Source organism: Capra hircus, chromosome 25 (genome assembly GCF_001704415.2).
Source record: "Capra hircus breed San Clemente chromosome 25, ASM170441v1, whole genome shotgun sequence".
Lineage (NCBI taxonomy): Eukaryota > Metazoa > Chordata > Mammalia > Artiodactyla > Bovidae > Capra > Capra hircus.
In genome coordinates this window covers 38,689,091-38,705,575 of record NC_030832.1, presented here as the reverse complement: position 1 = coordinate 38,705,575, position 16,485 = coordinate 38,689,091, and the positions used below count along the sequence as shown (strand labels likewise).

The 16,485-nt window shown below is 48.4% G+C and overlaps 1 protein-coding gene across 4 annotated transcripts in view; it reads left to right on the top strand.

Annotated features, from left to right (window-relative positions):
* LMTK2 (lemur tyrosine kinase 2) overlaps nucleotides 1–16,485 on the top strand; it is a 74,617-nt gene that overhangs the window by 39,195 nt on the left and 18,937 nt on the right. For all 4 annotated transcript variants that reach the window (XM_018040575.1, XM_018040576.1, XM_018040573.1 and 1 more), the window contains 3 exons: nucleotides 5,819–5,955; nucleotides 12,802–12,886; nucleotides 13,835–13,956. In XM_018040575.1, the coding sequence (XP_017896064.1) occupies nucleotides 5,819–5,955; nucleotides 12,802–12,886; nucleotides 13,835–13,956 (344 nt within the window). The remainder of the gene's footprint in view (nucleotides 1–5,818; nucleotides 5,956–12,801; nucleotides 12,887–13,834; nucleotides 13,957–16,485) is intronic.

Sequence of the window (16,485 nt, the reverse complement as noted above, 5' to 3'; positions counted from 1 at the left end):
AAGGTGGTATTTGGTTTGAATGTGGATGGGTGGGTGGATGGACTCTGCTCAGCAAGAAAGGGTCTCAAGGACACGTGAGCCAGGCAGGGGAGCTTGATGGTTTGCATGTGTGGGGTTGGGGGGACCTGGGGACTGGTGGGCGAGAGCACCACGATTGGGGAGGCAGGTTGGCGTCTGCTGGGAGGGATCGGTTGGAAGGGAGTCAAGCAGAGACCAACCACTGGGAGGTCAGACTGCAGGCTGAGGTGACGGAAGGAAGCAGGTTCCGCTCCGCTCCATCTTGCTTCCAGTGAGAATCAGCAGTTCTGCCTCCGTCCCCAGACCCTGAAGCAGAGATGCAGAGATGAGAGTCTTTCCTTGGCCAGGGAGCATTTTTGGCATCTGGGTAGACTTCCACGCGCCTCTGTGGCCGGCTGGCTCCAGCAGCTCAGGAGAGGCTCCGGGGCTGACGGAAGCATGGCCCTGCCCACTCGGGCATGGCGGGGAGAGGGGCCCCGACGATGCCGGCCTCGAGCTGGGCACCGAGTCTTCCGAGCAGGTGCCGCAACTTCGTTTTACGGATGAGAAGACTGCTGCGAGGGAGGAACAGGGCTCTGCCGGCCACGCCCAGGACCACGCTTTCTCTTGGCCGCCTCCTTGTCTGAGTCACATATTTGCCGTGGCGAAGTGGGGATTTTAACTGATAGCTTAATTTTATTCTACATACTTTTGTATCAGGTGGGGTTAATGCCTGTACAGGGTTCCATCAGTTGTGTTCCATCAGTGGGAAGCCTCCCTGAACTGGCCTTTTGTTCAGAAATGGCATGTCTTGTTCACGAATGAACTTGTGAAGTAAGCCCACACACGGGGACCCTTCCAGACATACGGAGATGAGTGATGTGCCCTGCGCCTCAGGAGTGTGAGGAGAAGAGAGGGGGCGTGGGCTTACGGTGGAGCAGAGGGGACACGTGGACAGTGTCCCCAGCTCAGAGCCCGCAGAGGGGACACGTGCCAAACAACGACACGGCATGATCAGGCTTGGTGGTGGGGCGATGTGGGCAGCTGCTGGGGGGGTGCCATATTCCCAAGGCCCAGCCAGTGGCCCCTCCTGGACAGAGCACTCAGGGCAGCTGGTGCTGGGGTTTGAGAGGGTCCTCCCAGCATGTGACTGCTGCCCTGGGCCCCGTGGCCCAGGCTCCCTCTGACTGTAGGTCCAGGACTTGGTGATGGGTGGTGGTGGGCGTCCCGGGACACAGCAGACTCCAGCATGAGGACTCTGGTTTTGGCTGAATGCCCTGGGGAAACGGAGATGCCAGTTCCTGAGACGGAGCAGATCTCAGAGCTTTGCACTCTGTGCGTTGGGTTGGAGGTGCCTTTCGGGCATCCCGGGAAGGGTGTCGAGTGAGCAGCTGACAGATGAGCCTGGGGCTCGGGGGTGGGGGTGGAGGTCTGAGCCAGAGAAGCGTGTGAGAGATGATGTTCAGTGCCCGTGGGATGATACGCCCACCCGGGAACAGGTGTTGCGGCGAGGAGGGACGAGGACCATGGACAGAGCCCTGCTTGTGCCGGCGCCTGCTGACGAGGGAGAGGGAGGAGGTTCTGCACAGGGGCCTGGAGAGGAGCGACCGGGGAGCTCAGAAGGAGGAGGCCGGTGGGGAAGGAAGGAGCGGGCCCTCACTGGGTTCTGCTGGTGACCGCTGACCTTGCGTCCGGCAGAAGCGGCCGGGGATAGCTGATGGGAGCAGCTGGAGCCAAGCCTGTTGGGGGTTAGGGGGCAGGCCAGCCGGCAGGCCCAAAGCCCTGTGTCCATAAGAGGGAGGTGGGATGGGCTCAGGAGCTGGGTATGCGGGCGGAGGGGCATGCACAGATTCTATGAGCAGAGATGGGATGGGCTCAGGGAGGGTAATTCGTGATGGGAGGAGGTGCTGTGGGGGTGTGGGCGTGGACAGGTGGGTCTTGAGTGCTGGCGAGGGCAAGAGGCGCAGTCCGAGTGAGGAGTGAGAACCCTTGGGCTGGCAGTTCCCAGGGCCTCCCGCCTGGTGCAGAGGTTTGATTTCCTCAGTGGATGCTGAGCAGGTGGCTGTCGATGCCATTCCTTCATCCTTTCAGTCAAATTTTTGTTTAAAAACAAAGTTTTCTCCCAAATCCTTCTGTTAAACGTATGAGCAATTGTAATTTCTAATCTATTTGTTTGTTGGGTGGGTTTTTACGCCGTGTTGAAGTGAATTCATGGTTCTCCGTGTCCGGAGGAAAGCTGGACCGAGCACTCGGGGCAGCCGGTGTTGGGGTTTGGGAAGGTCCTCCCGAGGAAGCATCTGAAGGTCCACGTGCCTCAGTGCAGAGGGGGCCAAGCTACCACTCTGGTGTCTGAGGTCTCAGTACCAGCGCTTTGCTGCCATCTAGCGTCCTAAGGTTTTCTTGAGTTTTTTACGGAAGGGCATTAGGGAGGGTGTGAGAAATACTTAAAACTTGGATAAAGGGAACTTTGTATTGTTTCAGAATACATTGCTGTTCTCAGTGTTTCTCTTTTTAAGTAATGCTGCTGCTGCTGCTAAGTCACTTCAGTCGAGTCCGACTGTGTGACCCCATAGACGGCAGCCCATCAGGCTCCTCTGTCTCTGGGATTCTCCAGGCAAGAACACTGGAGTGGGTTGCCATTTCCTTCTCCAATGCATGAAAGTGAAAAGTGAAGTGAAGTAGCTCAGTCGTGTCTGACCCTCAGCGACCCCGTGGACTGCAGGCCTCCAGGCTCCTCCGTCCATGGGACTCTCCAGGCAGGAGTACTGGAGTGGGTGCAATTGTGGGCAAAGTAATAATCCCAGTGGGCTCACTCAGCATCATTAAAGCGTAAGCCAGATGCCTACACTTCACAGCTTCATCCGTTCTGGATAGAATGGATCCATTTTAGCAGGTATAGAAACATCTTTGCTGTAGTTGAAGATCTTACGCTGATTTTTCTTTAGCACGGTGGTGCCAGGAGAGCGCTGGGGTTCTTTCTAGAACATAGAAGTAGCCCTGGGCCCCTCCCAGCCTGTCGCAGGTCTTGTCCGGGAGAAGCTGATCTGCTCCTCAGGAACCGCTGATGTTGACTCCGCAGGTTAGAGACGTGTTTGCCCGGGCTGTGCTCACCCTCCCCCTCTCCTCCCCACCCCAGGGCAGGTGGGGAGAGACTGAGTTTTTGCCAAGCTGGAAACCTTCAGAGCTGAAGCAAAATCTCCTTCTGTTTATTATACTTTATCTCCTGGTGAAATTTGGGGAGTGGCCTATTGTGAAGAGAAGATAACTTAAGAACAGTGAGTGGTAAGGAATATACTTTAGGTAACCTTGAAAAACAGCTACACCCACTCCGCCATTCCTGCCTTCATGGCCAAAATCACTCGGGAAGTGTTTGCTGTTGGCCAGCAGCTCCTGTTTGCTTTGAGAATCAGCCAGACGCAGAACAGCATAGTCCTACTTTTGTGTGAGGGTAGTTTTTTCCTTAGATGGACATTGAAGGAAGGGGGTTAGGCAGATGCCTTTTAAGTTGTCATTTCACTGGTAAGGTGAACAAACTTCAGCTCTCTGTTCTCATATTTCGTTTCCGTGTGGGCTACCTTATGAAAATCCCATGAGCCTGTAGGCCCCATGCTTTCTGCTGGAGTTTTTCTGGGCTAATTTAATTGTCACCCATAGTAAAGTGAACTCGCTCAGTCATGTCTGACTCTATGTGACCCCACGGACTGTAGCCTACCAGGCTCCTCCCTCCATGGGATTCTCCAGGCAAGAGTCCTGGAGTGGGTTGCCATTTCCTTCTCCAGGGGATCTTCCCAACCCAGGGGTTGAACCTAGGTCTCCCACATTCCAGGCAGACACTTTAACCTCTGAGCCGCCAGGGAAGCCCTTATTCCCACCACTTCTGCGCTGGACAGAGCCTAGCCTGGGTGAAGGTGGGTTGGGGTGGTGAGGAGACTGTATTTTTCTTAACGGGGAAGCGTGTTTCCGGTCTGGAGCAGCTTGTAGTTGTGCGGGGGTGCGGAAGGGGAAAGGCCGTGTTTGCAGAGAAGCAGGAGCACGGCGGTGGGGGTGAGCACCCAGCCTGGTCCGGGGCGGCCGCTCCATGGTGGAGCAGCCCGCTGAGTCGGGGAGAGTCCTAGAGAGCGTGTGGTCGACTCTGGTCGACTTGACGTTCATTCTTGTAAGATAACTGATTTGCTCTGCATACTAATTGGATTCACTCACCAAACAGAATTTTCTTGGCAGGTAAACCGAAGAGTGGACGTGCAGGCCCATTGTTTGTTAGCTCTGTGACCTTGGGCAAAGCTCTCACCCTCCCTAAGCCTCTTCCACGTCCGGAAAGTGGTTCGAATTGTGAGAGTTATTTGCGGTAACAGGTGCAGAAACTCCCAGCACAGTGCTTGGCTCCTGCTTGAAAGCCCAGATGGTAACAGTTATTGACACCAGTGTTGCTGTTGTTCATTCGCCACGTCGTGTCCGACTCTCTGCAACCCCACAGACTGCAGCACGCCAGGCCTCCCGTCCCTCACCCTCTACCAGAGTTTGCCCAAGTTCATGTCCGTTGAATCGGTGATGCCATCCAACCATCTCATCCTCTGTCACCCTCTTCTCTTTCTGCCTTCAATCTTTCCCAGCCATGAGAACCCCATGACACCAACATCATCGTCCATATAAAGATCAATGAAACTGGGAATGAAAGCAAATTCAGGTTCTTGGTGTGGACTTGATGTTGCCTTGGAACACACGTAGTGTTGAGTGTGGGCAAAGGCAGCAGAGGAAGGCTGTTCTCAAGTCTGATTTGAGAGGTTTGATCAGTTTGCTGTCTTCTGTAGCCATCCTTAGGAAGGTATTCGATTCTTTTAATCGGTCAAGGAATTTTCTTCTTCGGGCATCTTTTTTGACTCACATTAAAAAAAACTGAAAACTTTTGACTTGCTTTTTCTAAATTTTATTAACTGATTATATATAAAGCTTTACCTTGGAATTATATTACATCAATAAATACTTAATCATGTGGTGAGCAGAACATGGAAGATTGCCTCAGAGGTGTATTTCCCCAAAGAGATACACGGTAAATTCCCCAGGACATACCACCTTGAGAGTCAGGAAATAGAAACCGAGAAAGGTGTGTGTGTATTGTGGGGGGCGGAGTGGGGGTTCCTTCGAGAGTACCCGGGACATTGAAACACCTGTGTGCTGGGGTCTAAGTGTGAATTTGTTCAATTTCCTGTCCTTTGAACAGACTTAATTAGAGTCACATCATGAATGTTTCTGAAGTGGCCTTAGTGTTCTTTTTCACAGGGGCTGTGGGGGAGCCGGCAAAGAATTGAAGCCATTACCGGCCCTCGAAAATGCTTTTTCTTCCTTTTCCATCCATTTTTCTTTCTTTCCTTCCCTCTGTGTTGTTCCTGAAAGCTACTGTGATGTGACCTCCCCTGGAATCCTTGAAGGTGGTGTGAATGGCCCCTCTTGTTTACTCTCCATCATCTTCTTTCAGTGACCTGGAAATTTCTGTACATCTACACTAAATGTGAATTGTGTCAGTGTAAAATTATCTTTAATTTATTATTATTATTTTTTAGCCATTGTTATCCATGTGTTTCTATAACAAAGGTAAACTAATGTTGAATTTAGAATGATCCTAAAAGAAGAAGGACATTTTCTCAAGCTTTGAAGTATTTGGTTGGAATTGCTGTTTTTGTAATTTTAAATGTGTTCAGTAAGATTCTTAATTAAGCTCAAATCTGAGTAATTTCCAAGAAGTCACATCAGCATCTCTGTCAGCTGAGATGCCCGTCTGTCCCCCCGGTCCTCTCTGGAAACTGACCTGGGCTGGTTCTCACAGGGCGACCTGAAGGCTTACCTGCGTGGCGGCGAGCCGGAGCCGGCGCGGGGGGACGCGCAGACCATGCTGCTGCAGAGGCTGGCGTGCGAGATCGCAGCGGGGCTGGCGGCCATGCACAAGCGGCACTTCCTGCACAGGTGGGTCCCTCCGCTCGCACGCCTCCCCCACACCCACCCCCAAACGTGGCACCGGCTCTGCCGGAAGCCCAAGGAGGACTAGCTGTGGGTGTGAACTTTCGATTTATAAACAAGATGTCCCCTCCTGCCCAGGGTCAGAACAAGGGTCGAGCTGGGCTCCGTCTAAACCAGCACCAGGGAACAGAGTGCCTGAATACAGCATGAGGCCTAGAGGGTATTGCCAGAATCTCCAAGCACGCGAAAGGGTGTGATGCTCAGAGTCGAGACTGAGCAGTTCCGGTCTGCCTTCCAGACCCCTGCCTCAGCATCCCCCTCGAGTCAGCCTCAGGCTCCGCCTCCACCCGCTGGGTGCCATTGTCACATTGTGGCCCTCTCCGGTTCTGGAGGAGGGCTCTGAGGGTCTGATGTCTTCTTCTGATAGAAGGTCCCAGTGTCGGCCTCTAGTCGGCACTCCGAGAGGCCACTGTGACTGGTCGGGGGTGCTGGGGTTGGTGTGAGCAGCCCTGGGGTCGGGGTAATGCATCTCTCCAGACCTTTTTGGTCCCACTTGAACAGTCACAGCTCTCAGAGCGCGTCGTAGTTTGTTCAGATCATCCACATAATTGTTTTAATTAGGATGGCAAAGGGCTTTGAGTCCTGAGATGATGATTCTTTAAACTCAGAAAGAGACTCCTGTTTGTTCTCCTCCAGGCTTTTCAGCTCTGATTTGTGTTTGAAATGTTTTCTCAGGTCTCTGGACAAATTGGGCAGAGTGTGTGTGTGTGTGTGTGTGCACGCGCGCGCCCGCGTGTGCATGTATGCATGCATGCTCAGTCATGTCTGACTCCTGCGTGCTAAGTGTGTGTGTATGCACGTGTGCGTGCATGCATGTACACTCAGTCATGTCCGAGCACCGCACGCCCCCTCCCCCTGACCCCAGGCTCCTCCATCTGAATACTGAAGTGGGTTGCCATTTCCTCGTCCAGGGGATTTTTCTGACCCAGGGATTGAACCCATGTCTCCTGAGTCTCCTGCATTGTCAGGTGGGTTCTTTACCACTGAGCTGTCTCTTTAGTTGACTTTAATTAAATCATTTTACTCTTAACAACCAAAAGACCTGAAAAGGAATACATGTGTGTACTGACGTGGGGACACAGGTTGCACAGGTTGTGTATTTTATATACACACATATATAAAATGTTTTTAAAATACGACACCATTAAAAAGAGAAAATGCTTACATCTGCGGAGGTTTGTGTGAGTCTGTGTGTGTGTGTGTGTGAACAGATATGGAAAAATACCTATCACATTCTCAACATTACTTCAGGGTAGGAAGAAGGAAAATTAACTCTCTTATTACATATCTATCTTGTTTGATTTGCACAGTGAGCAGATCATTCTGATAAGGTGCTTTTTAAGAGACCTGAAAGAATTATGAATTTCTTTAGGCCGAAGTCAGAAACCCTTACACAAAACTTCAAAATATAAAGATCTATTTGTTTTATAATGGAAAAACCTTATATTTTGTTTTTTTCCCTCATAACAGATTAATACCCAGCATATTTGTATTGTTACTCTTTTATAAAACACAAGTGATTATTACCTAAATACTTGGTGTAGGAATTTTTAGATTTTGGAGAATGGAGCATTTTCAGAGAAGATCACATCAGAATCAGCAACATGAAGTTATCAAAGACAACTGGAAATTGTTTAAAGCCCAAGTTGGTTTCTATGATTATATTTTAAAAATTGGCAAAGTAAATGTTACCTTCCTGTGAGTTTCTTTAGGTTAAAGTTTTACTTACTTTAGAATCTAGTTTCAAACAAATGAAGATGATAAATTAACTCACATGATTTGGATGTAATTCAGGTACATAAACTCAAGGTAAAAAAAATTCCTGAAACCATTGACAGCTGTTTCATCTTATTGTAAAAAGTAGCCGCGTCTTATGTGGTTTTGTGTGCTTTGTTTTTCGGTGGTAGCACACCACAGTGGCATTTTATAAAGCTGAAGCAGAGTTGACTCGCAGTGCTGTGTTCCAGATGTGCCGCAGAGTGGCTCAGTGACATACACGCTTTCCGATTATTTGTCATCCTGGGTTGTTATAAGATACTGAGTACATAATAGCATGGTTTTAAGGTGAACTTTGGAATATTTATTTGTTGACTCAAAGTCGAACTTTCTATGTTGGATGGAGATAGAACTTCCCATGCATCGAACTGGAAGCTGATCTAGTAAGGCGCTCCCAGTTAATTTTTATTTGTACTTATTGTCTAAGAGGAGACTTAAGCCTGGGTCTTGGGCAGGCTGCATTTCTGTAGTCAGAAACGTGACGGCCGCGCAGGCCACGTAAACAGCAGGCGCTGCCAGTGTGTCATGCTCCGCACCTTCCTGACCTGCTGGCCAAGCACCTGGGACTTCCTGTGCCCGGCCTGTCAGTCTTCCTGGAGGAGCAGGAAGAAGCCACCAGGCCACTGTGATGAGTAAGGGCACAGGGCATCCAGCGGGCAGCGTGGGCGTGTCTCTTATAGCTGGAGACCCACGTGACCGTGGCCTTAAGGTGTACCCAGGTAGCACTGTGCATGAAAGGACCTCCTGAGGGACGTCCCTGACGGTCCAGTGGTTAGGACGCAGCACTTCCACTGCAGGGGTGCAGGTGCGATTCCTGGTCGGGAAACTAGGATCCCACATGCTGTGTGGCGCGGCCAAAACAACACACAAGCCCTCTTTAGGATTTTCCCAGTTTAAAGTTAAAAGTCACTTTCTGCTGAGAAACACTGAGGTTAGTAAGTCCTCCAGCCCTCAGAGTGTGGGTGTCCAGTGTTACAGGAGCCCAGCATCTGTAGAACCCAGTTTATGGGTTAGGTGTGTGTGAGAGGGTCAGGGAGTACTGGCCATAGGCCTGGGTTGTAGGCCTTGTCTGTGCTGTGTCGCAGAAGAGAAGCGTGGTGCAGGCGGACCTAATGAGCAGGGGCGAAAGCTGTCGGGACGCTGAATGAGCCCAGTTGCCTCTTTGTGCTGCGTCTGAATCCCCTGGCCTCGCTCTGCCGCTGCCTCTGAGCGCTGCAGCCACCTTCCAGTGGGAAGCGGCAGTCTCTTCACAGCCCACATGGGGGTTGGTTTTTACGCCGTGGTGGCTGCTGGCGGCAGGTTGGTACAGTGAGCTGAAGCTATTAAGTGGCCTCTCCTTCCTTAATCCTCTGAGCCGGTTTCTTCCCTGAAATCGGGTAATCTTGCCCTGAAGTGCTTTTGTCAGGATTACATAAGATAATGTGGGCCGCGCCCTGGAAGAGTATTCAGTAATGTTAGGTTGCTCTTTTGATCAGGAATTCGGGTTCCTGGGAAAGCCTTGGTGGGTAATATTAATTAAATAGAGGACAGAGTGGTTTTGAAAACGGCTGCAGCCCCGCTGAGCTGTTTTTACAAGACCGATCTCCTGGAGGTGGACAAGCTCTCGCGGCAGTGGGAGCTGAGAACAAGCCATGTTTCCTTGTGAATCAAGGCGGGAGACTGTTTGGAACACTCCTCCCGTGTACCTGCCGCTTCGCTCACCTGGCAGGGTCCCTGCAGTCACCACTGAGGCCACCGCGCGTGTTACTGCCTAGGGGGACGGAGCCCAAGCTCTGAGGGCCAGGTCAGTTGGCAGCTTTGCCACTAGACCTGTTTTTCAACTTGAAGGAAGAATATACTGGGTATATTTGTATTTCCTGACCCAAACCAGCCATTGACGTCAAGAGTTACCTCCGCTGTTAAAAAGTTACACCTTTACGTTTTCCTGTTCTTTAGCTTGGTACATTATTGGGCCTTGGAGAATATGCATGTTTTACTACTTTTGAGTTGAATTATATCATTTTGAATTTGGACACACTTTGATGTTTTGAATGTTTTGATGTTTAAAAACTGTATCCTTATAAAAACCTTATGAGTTAACCCTTACAGGTTAGCGCACACCCCCTCATTTTTTTCCTTTTTCTTTTTTGCCAAGGAGAACGAGGCTCTGGTGTGCTGACTGACGCGCCAGAGTCGCGCACTCATGAGTGGTGGAGCCGAGACTAGGTCGCTGGCCTCTGACTTTGTGCAGTAATTTTGCACTGTCCTCCAGGGACCAGGATGTTTGGGGTGGGGTAGAGGGCGAGTTGAGAGGAAATTCGCTTGGTCACACCATCGTTTTCTTACTCAGTACCCCCAGTGTTCAGGTAACAAGAGGTGTTTCCTCCTCCCTCTCTCTCTCTCTCTCTCTGAGACTGTAAGTCGAATTGTAGGAGTTTCACAGTGTTGTGTACAGAGGGTCCCAGGCCCTTTGCACATATATCTTTTCATCTTTTACCTGCTTCTCGTTCCCCGTGTCTGTAGACCTGCAGGGACCGTGTGTGAGGAGAAAGGTGTGGAGGGAGGCGGCCTGCGGCCCTGGAGTGGCTCGAGTGGCTGGAGTGGAAGGTGCCAGGGCCCACCCGGCCTCAGATGACCTGCATGCTCCTGGGCAGGGGCGCTGGCACCCAGATCTTCATTCTGCTCCCAGGACAGAGGTGTTGGGAAGGTTGAGGAGGGCCTGTCTGCAGGGGCCTTAGCAGTGCTAGCTGGCGGTGCCCAGAGCCTCGGGCAGGACCCGCAGTACCATGCGTGTGCTGCTCGCAGTCCAGGGGCCAGGCAGCTGAGAGCCCCGCACGCTGCTGCCCGCACATGGCCGCCCGTCCTCCCTCCTCATCTCCAGAACCCAGGGGCCACCTCTCTCCTTGAGATGGGAGGTTTCTACAGCACACCTCATTCTACCACGCTTCGCAGACACTGCGGGTTTGCTGGCCGCCCCACCCCGCCCCAAACACACACACAGATCAGAAGTCTGCAGCAGCCCTCGTCAAGCAGGTCTGGCGGTACATCTCTCCAGCAGCGCGTGCTCGCTTCCTGTCTCTGTCCCGTCGGGTGGCTCTCACAGTATTTCACACCTTGTCATTGTTGTTTGTTACGATGATCTGTGATCAGTGATCTTCAGTGTTACTACCGTAATTATTTTGACATTTTTAAGCGATAAAGTATTTTTAATTAAGGTTTATGCATAGCATTTTTTTTGTTTGTGTGTTTGCTTTTGGACACGTAATAGACTACAGTGTAGTGTAAACATCACCTTTCTATGCACTTGGAAACCTAACAATTCATAGACTTGCTTTATCATGAGCGTCGCTTTATTGTGGTGGTCTGGGACACTGATCCCCCCATGTGCTCGCATATTGTCTGTAACATTAGAGGTGTCCCGAGGTTTTCCCCAGACACTCCACAGGCCTGGTGGAGTGCCGTGAAAACACTGCTTGTAAAGATGGTGTACAGAGGGGTTGACTGCATCTGACTGGTTTAGATACATCTAACTGCTTTCTTATCTTGGACTTCAAACTTTTATCGCTTAAAAAATGCCAGAAAAATTATAGTAGTAACACTGACGGTCAGTGATCACAGATCATCATCACAAATGTAACAACAGTGACAACGTATGACATACTGTGAGCCACCGCGGTGTGACACAGAGACGGGATGCCTGCTGAGATCAGCACGAGGTCAGCGCACGGACAGCAGTGTGCTCTGACTGGTAATGGGTTGTCGTTGATGGTTATTGATGGTGAGAGACAGAAATACTGACCCTGGCAGAGTCACTTCAGTTCCTTGCACCTCCGTTTCCTTTTCTGTAAATGGGGAACATTCTGGTACCCACCTGGGAGGCCTGTTGTGAAGATGAAATGAGTTAATACGTATCAGGTGCTTGGAGAAACACCTGTGTGTAAAGTGCTTTCTGAACATTAGCGCTGATAGTATGATGGGATCAGTGGTGGTGTGCACTAGGCTGTCCCTGGATTCTATCAGCGTTAGCTCTCGTGTCCTTATCCATGTTGTTTGTTCTATTTCAGACACATGAGCTTTGGAAATGAAAATCACTGAAAATAAGAATTTGATAGTTTTTTATTTTTGGCCATATAAAGGCAAACGTTTTAAATTTTGGACTTATGGAAATTCAGTTTCTGAGAACTTTTATTTAAGATTTAAAACTGTAAGTTAGGTTTTCAATTCTATTTTAGTTCAGTGGCTTTTTCATTCATATGCCAATTGATAATTTAAAAATTCCAAGGGTTAAAGCTAAAATCAAAAAAATGTAATCTGCTGTCTCTATGGGAAGATTTTTTAGAAAAAGTAGTTTTTTACTTTCCAAGTTAGGTAGTTTTTAAAACTAATTTGTTCTTAAATAAACTGAGTAAATTGTTTTAAGTCAGTTTTGAAAATATGCTCTTTGCCTCCCTATTGGAGAGGTAGAGTTTGGAAGAGAAGAGAGTGAATTGGGGGCTAAATCACTTATAATGCTTGTATATCTTTGAAAAAGGAGTTAAAACAAACATTTTTAATAATGTAGATTATTTTAGTATGCTTGAAGTTGTAACTTTATTCTTTACTTGCAGTTGAGACCACTACTAGACTATTACTCAGGTAATGTAAGCTATTTAAAATAAATTCAGACAAATTAGCCAGTTTAGAATTCTTCCGTGGTAACTCTAAAAATACCAGGAAATGAGCCATAAGTCTGGTATCAATGCAGAACAAGATACAGATATATTTAGAATTTAACCTGTTAGCAGTCAGAGTGATTTACCAAAAAAAACCCAAAAAACAAAAAACCCTGATCATCTCTATTCTTTAAGTAATTAGGAATGTGGCGTTGCCTTTTCCTATGAAAAAGGATTTTAAAACATGAATTATTTATCAGGGAACTCAAGACACTCACCACCCTGATTTCCCAAGAAAGCCGATTCCCGCAGCAGCTCCACGTCGTGTCATCCTGGGTGTTGGTCCGCCTTGTTCTCATGTCCGCTTCACTCTTTCTGTTTGCAGTGACTTAGCCCTGCGAAACTGCTTTCTCACCTCGGACTTAAATGTGAAAGTGGGTGATTATGGAATAGGATTCAGCAGGTACAAGGTGAGCCAGAAGTTTAAGGGTTCTCTCCTGATCTAATGTAATGCTCATGAAGTGGTCATATCACAGAATGCCATGCCTGTTGGGAAAGGGAGGGTAAATAATTATTGCTGCTATATAATAAAATATACACATCATAGATTAATATTTCTGTTACATGTTTGATAAAATTTCAGCTCAAATCAGTAAGCTTGGGATTTGAGTTTTTCAGCTCTGTCATGAATATATCCCCCAAAGAAAATAAGTAAAGTACCTGTGAAATTTTTATCTGTGTGTTTGCTTAGCCCAGCTGAGTAAGGTAGCTTACTATGGGGCAAAAATACATATATATATATTCATGCAAATATAGGTCTGTCCTTAGTCTCCATAGTAGCTCCAGTATCTTGAGCACTTGCTGTGTGCCACCTGGGCACTATGAAGGACTTGCCCGCATGATCACATGCAGTCCTCACCGTAAAGGGAAGGCTGGTGCGTCTTCCTGGTCTTATGGGTCAGGAATAAGGCTCAGCATGTTTGCTGCTTGCTCAAGAGGCACAGAGCTGGTAGGTGGTTGAACGTTGATTCAACCAGTCTGTCCAATTCGAGAGCCTGCGCTCTTACTCATTAACCACCCTGTTCTTCTGCTCAGGGATACAGCCCAGCATAGTTTACGAGATATTTTGCTCAGAGTCCGCGTTCTGTACATCAGACACAGCGTACCTTCCTTTTCCAGGAAGGGAGACTGAGCAGGCATTCATGGTTCAGAGACCAGCTCATGAGGCCCAGGAGGCTGATTCAGAGAAACCCTCCACCCACCCTCTGCCCAGAAACTCTGTCTCTGTGTCCATTTCTTTTTCCGACTTGTGTTCTTGGGTAGAGTATGTGTTTTCTGAGAATGACCTAGGATTAAGTTACTGAGCTCACTAGAAGTGTTAGAGAATTCAAAATTCTGTGTGCTTTCTTACAAAACAGGAGGATTATATTGAGACAGATGATAAAAAAATTTTCCCTCTTCGGTGGACTGCTCCAGAATTAGTAACCAGCTTTCAAGACAGACTGCTAACTGCAGATCAAACTAAATATAGTAACATCTGGTATGTATCGATTTACCGTTCGATTAGGCTTCTGTTACTAACAAAGTCCTAGCTTCTCTCTTCTCAAGTGCTTTCGTAAGGGAAAGTATAACAATTGAATGAGATGTAGGAATACCAGCGACTGAAGATGTGAAAGACAGTTTATTGACATCATAGCCGTGATCCCAGTCTTTGCAATGATGCAGTAACTTCTACCCATTCAACAGTAATAATCTCCATAAAAGCAGGAACCAAGGCTATTTTCTTTGCCTACTGTAGGGTCTTGTTTATAGTCGACGTTTAATAAATATTAATTGAGTGAATGAAAAAACTGAAAGAAGTCTGGACCGTTAGATAGCACTGAGATATAGCGCAGTTTAATGGAAGTTGAAAAAAGATGTATGTAAGAGGTCTTTGACTAACAGTTTCTGTTACAGCGTTCTAAATTTATATCTACTCTTATTTTTTGGTGCTGTTGTCCTGCTTTTTTTGTTTTCTGGTTTTTGCTTCTTAGCTTCTTATGGATTTTTTTTTTCTTTTCCTCGTAGTTAGGGAGCTGTGTACTCTATTGCTGTGATTGTATTGGCTACCCTAGAAATAACATGTATACTTAACTTAGTGTAACAGTAGTTCTCACTTTGGCCCCTTTCTGAGCAATACAAGGACCCCAGGGTATTTTAACATGCTTTAAATTTACACCATACACGCACACACATGCAGTTATGTTCATCCTTGTGAGGTATCTTTTTTTTCTCTTATCCCCACAAGATGTTGTTGTTTTTCTTAACATCAATGTTTGGTTAGGTTTATCCATGTAATCAGATCACTTTGCCTTATTATTATGTTTTTTTAATTTCCCCCAAATCTCAGACCTTCTATTGGGGCTCACTCTCCTTCTGTCTGAAGTATGTCCTTCAGAATTCCCCATGGTGCAGTCTCACTGGTAACAGACTCGCAGGTCTTTTTCTGTAGGTCTGAGCATACCTCTGTTTTGTCCACATCCTTCAAGTGTATTATTTTGCTTGATGACAGTTATTTTCTCTCTGTGTACTGAAGACCTCACTCCACTGTCTTCTGGCTTCCATGGTTGGTCTTGAGAAGTCAGCTGTACGTCTCCCTGAGCTCTTTGAAGGTAACATGACTTTTTTCTGTGGCTGCTTTCAAACTCTTCTCTTGGTCTTTTGTTTTTTTTGTGTGGTTTCACTGTAATATGTACAGGTGTGGACTTTTTTGTTTTTCTGCTTGGCATGTCATATCTTCGGTGGGTGTTCTCAGCCCTTATCCTCCCAATAACTGCCTCAACCCCATTTTTTCTTCTTTTGGAAGTCTGATCAGACATGCGTCACGACCTCTTGGTTTGTCTTTTCTCTCTTATTCTCTCCTTTCTGTATTCCATCTCTTCAGCTCCCTGTGCCACACTCTAGATCATTTTTCAGACCTGGGCTCTAGCTGCTAATTCTTGGTCTTTTTAAAATTCCTTCTTCCACTGTGTCTATTCCTCTATTAAATCTCTCTACTGAATTTTACAGTTCAGTTAATTGGCTTTTCTGTTTTAGGAGGTCTATTTGATTTTTTAAAAAACTGTCCCAGAGTGTTTTAAAGTTCGGTTGTGGTCGGCATCCGATAATTCCCGTATCTGAGGTCTTCTGGATTTGATCTTCCTGGCTCTTGATGGTGCCTTGTCTCCTCGGGGCCTTCTTGTGGTGAGGATCCTGGGAGCCTGGACTGGAGGGCGTGCCCTCAGCGGGGGCCCCCCTGCTTTTGTCAGCTCTCTGCGTGTCCTGGCTCATCAGCGGCGACAGCAGCCCAGGGCTTTCTGTACTCAGCCTGAGGTCTTTGGGGCACTCGGATGGTGTGAGCTTGGGCTGTGAATCCCAGTAAGGCCAGCTCTGTGGTCACAGCTTCTTCGGGACTGTCTGCCCCCCACCCCTGCCGCAGGCACACACACACACTTGTACTCAACACACATGTACACACACACTCACAGTCACACACATGCACTCACTCACAGGGCCTCGGTGCCAAGCCAGCTTGCCCCCCAGACTGCTGGGGAGCGGGTTTGTCCCCACCATGGTGAGGACGTCTCTGTGAGGCCCCCTGTTGGGTAGGGCCAGGGCTTGGGCCTGTGCACTGTCGAGCCTTGCTCACCACAGATGCAGGCACGCAGGCCCTGTGCTCCGGCAGGCGCCACAGTCAGACGCCGTGTGGCGCTCCCCTTTGTTCTCTGAGCTCCAGATTCTGTCCAGTGAGTTCCCTGCCAGCTTCTCTGTTATTCCATATGTTTCATAAGAAGTTGCTTTTCATGCATCGTCCATATTGTTACTGTTCTCAGTGGGGTGATTGACCTGAAGACTTAGCCTGCGTTCCCAGAGACAGAGCCTGCCCCTTGTTTCTGATGGGGTGAGAAGCCCTGGCGGCAGGGCTGGCTGTGGTGTCAGCTTCTGCCCGAGGCAAGGACCACACTGCCCTTTGCTGGGGGTGAACCTGAGGGTCTTGGTTCCATGAGTTTGGTGGAAGAGGGGAGAAGAGCTGCAGGACATTTTTCCTCCC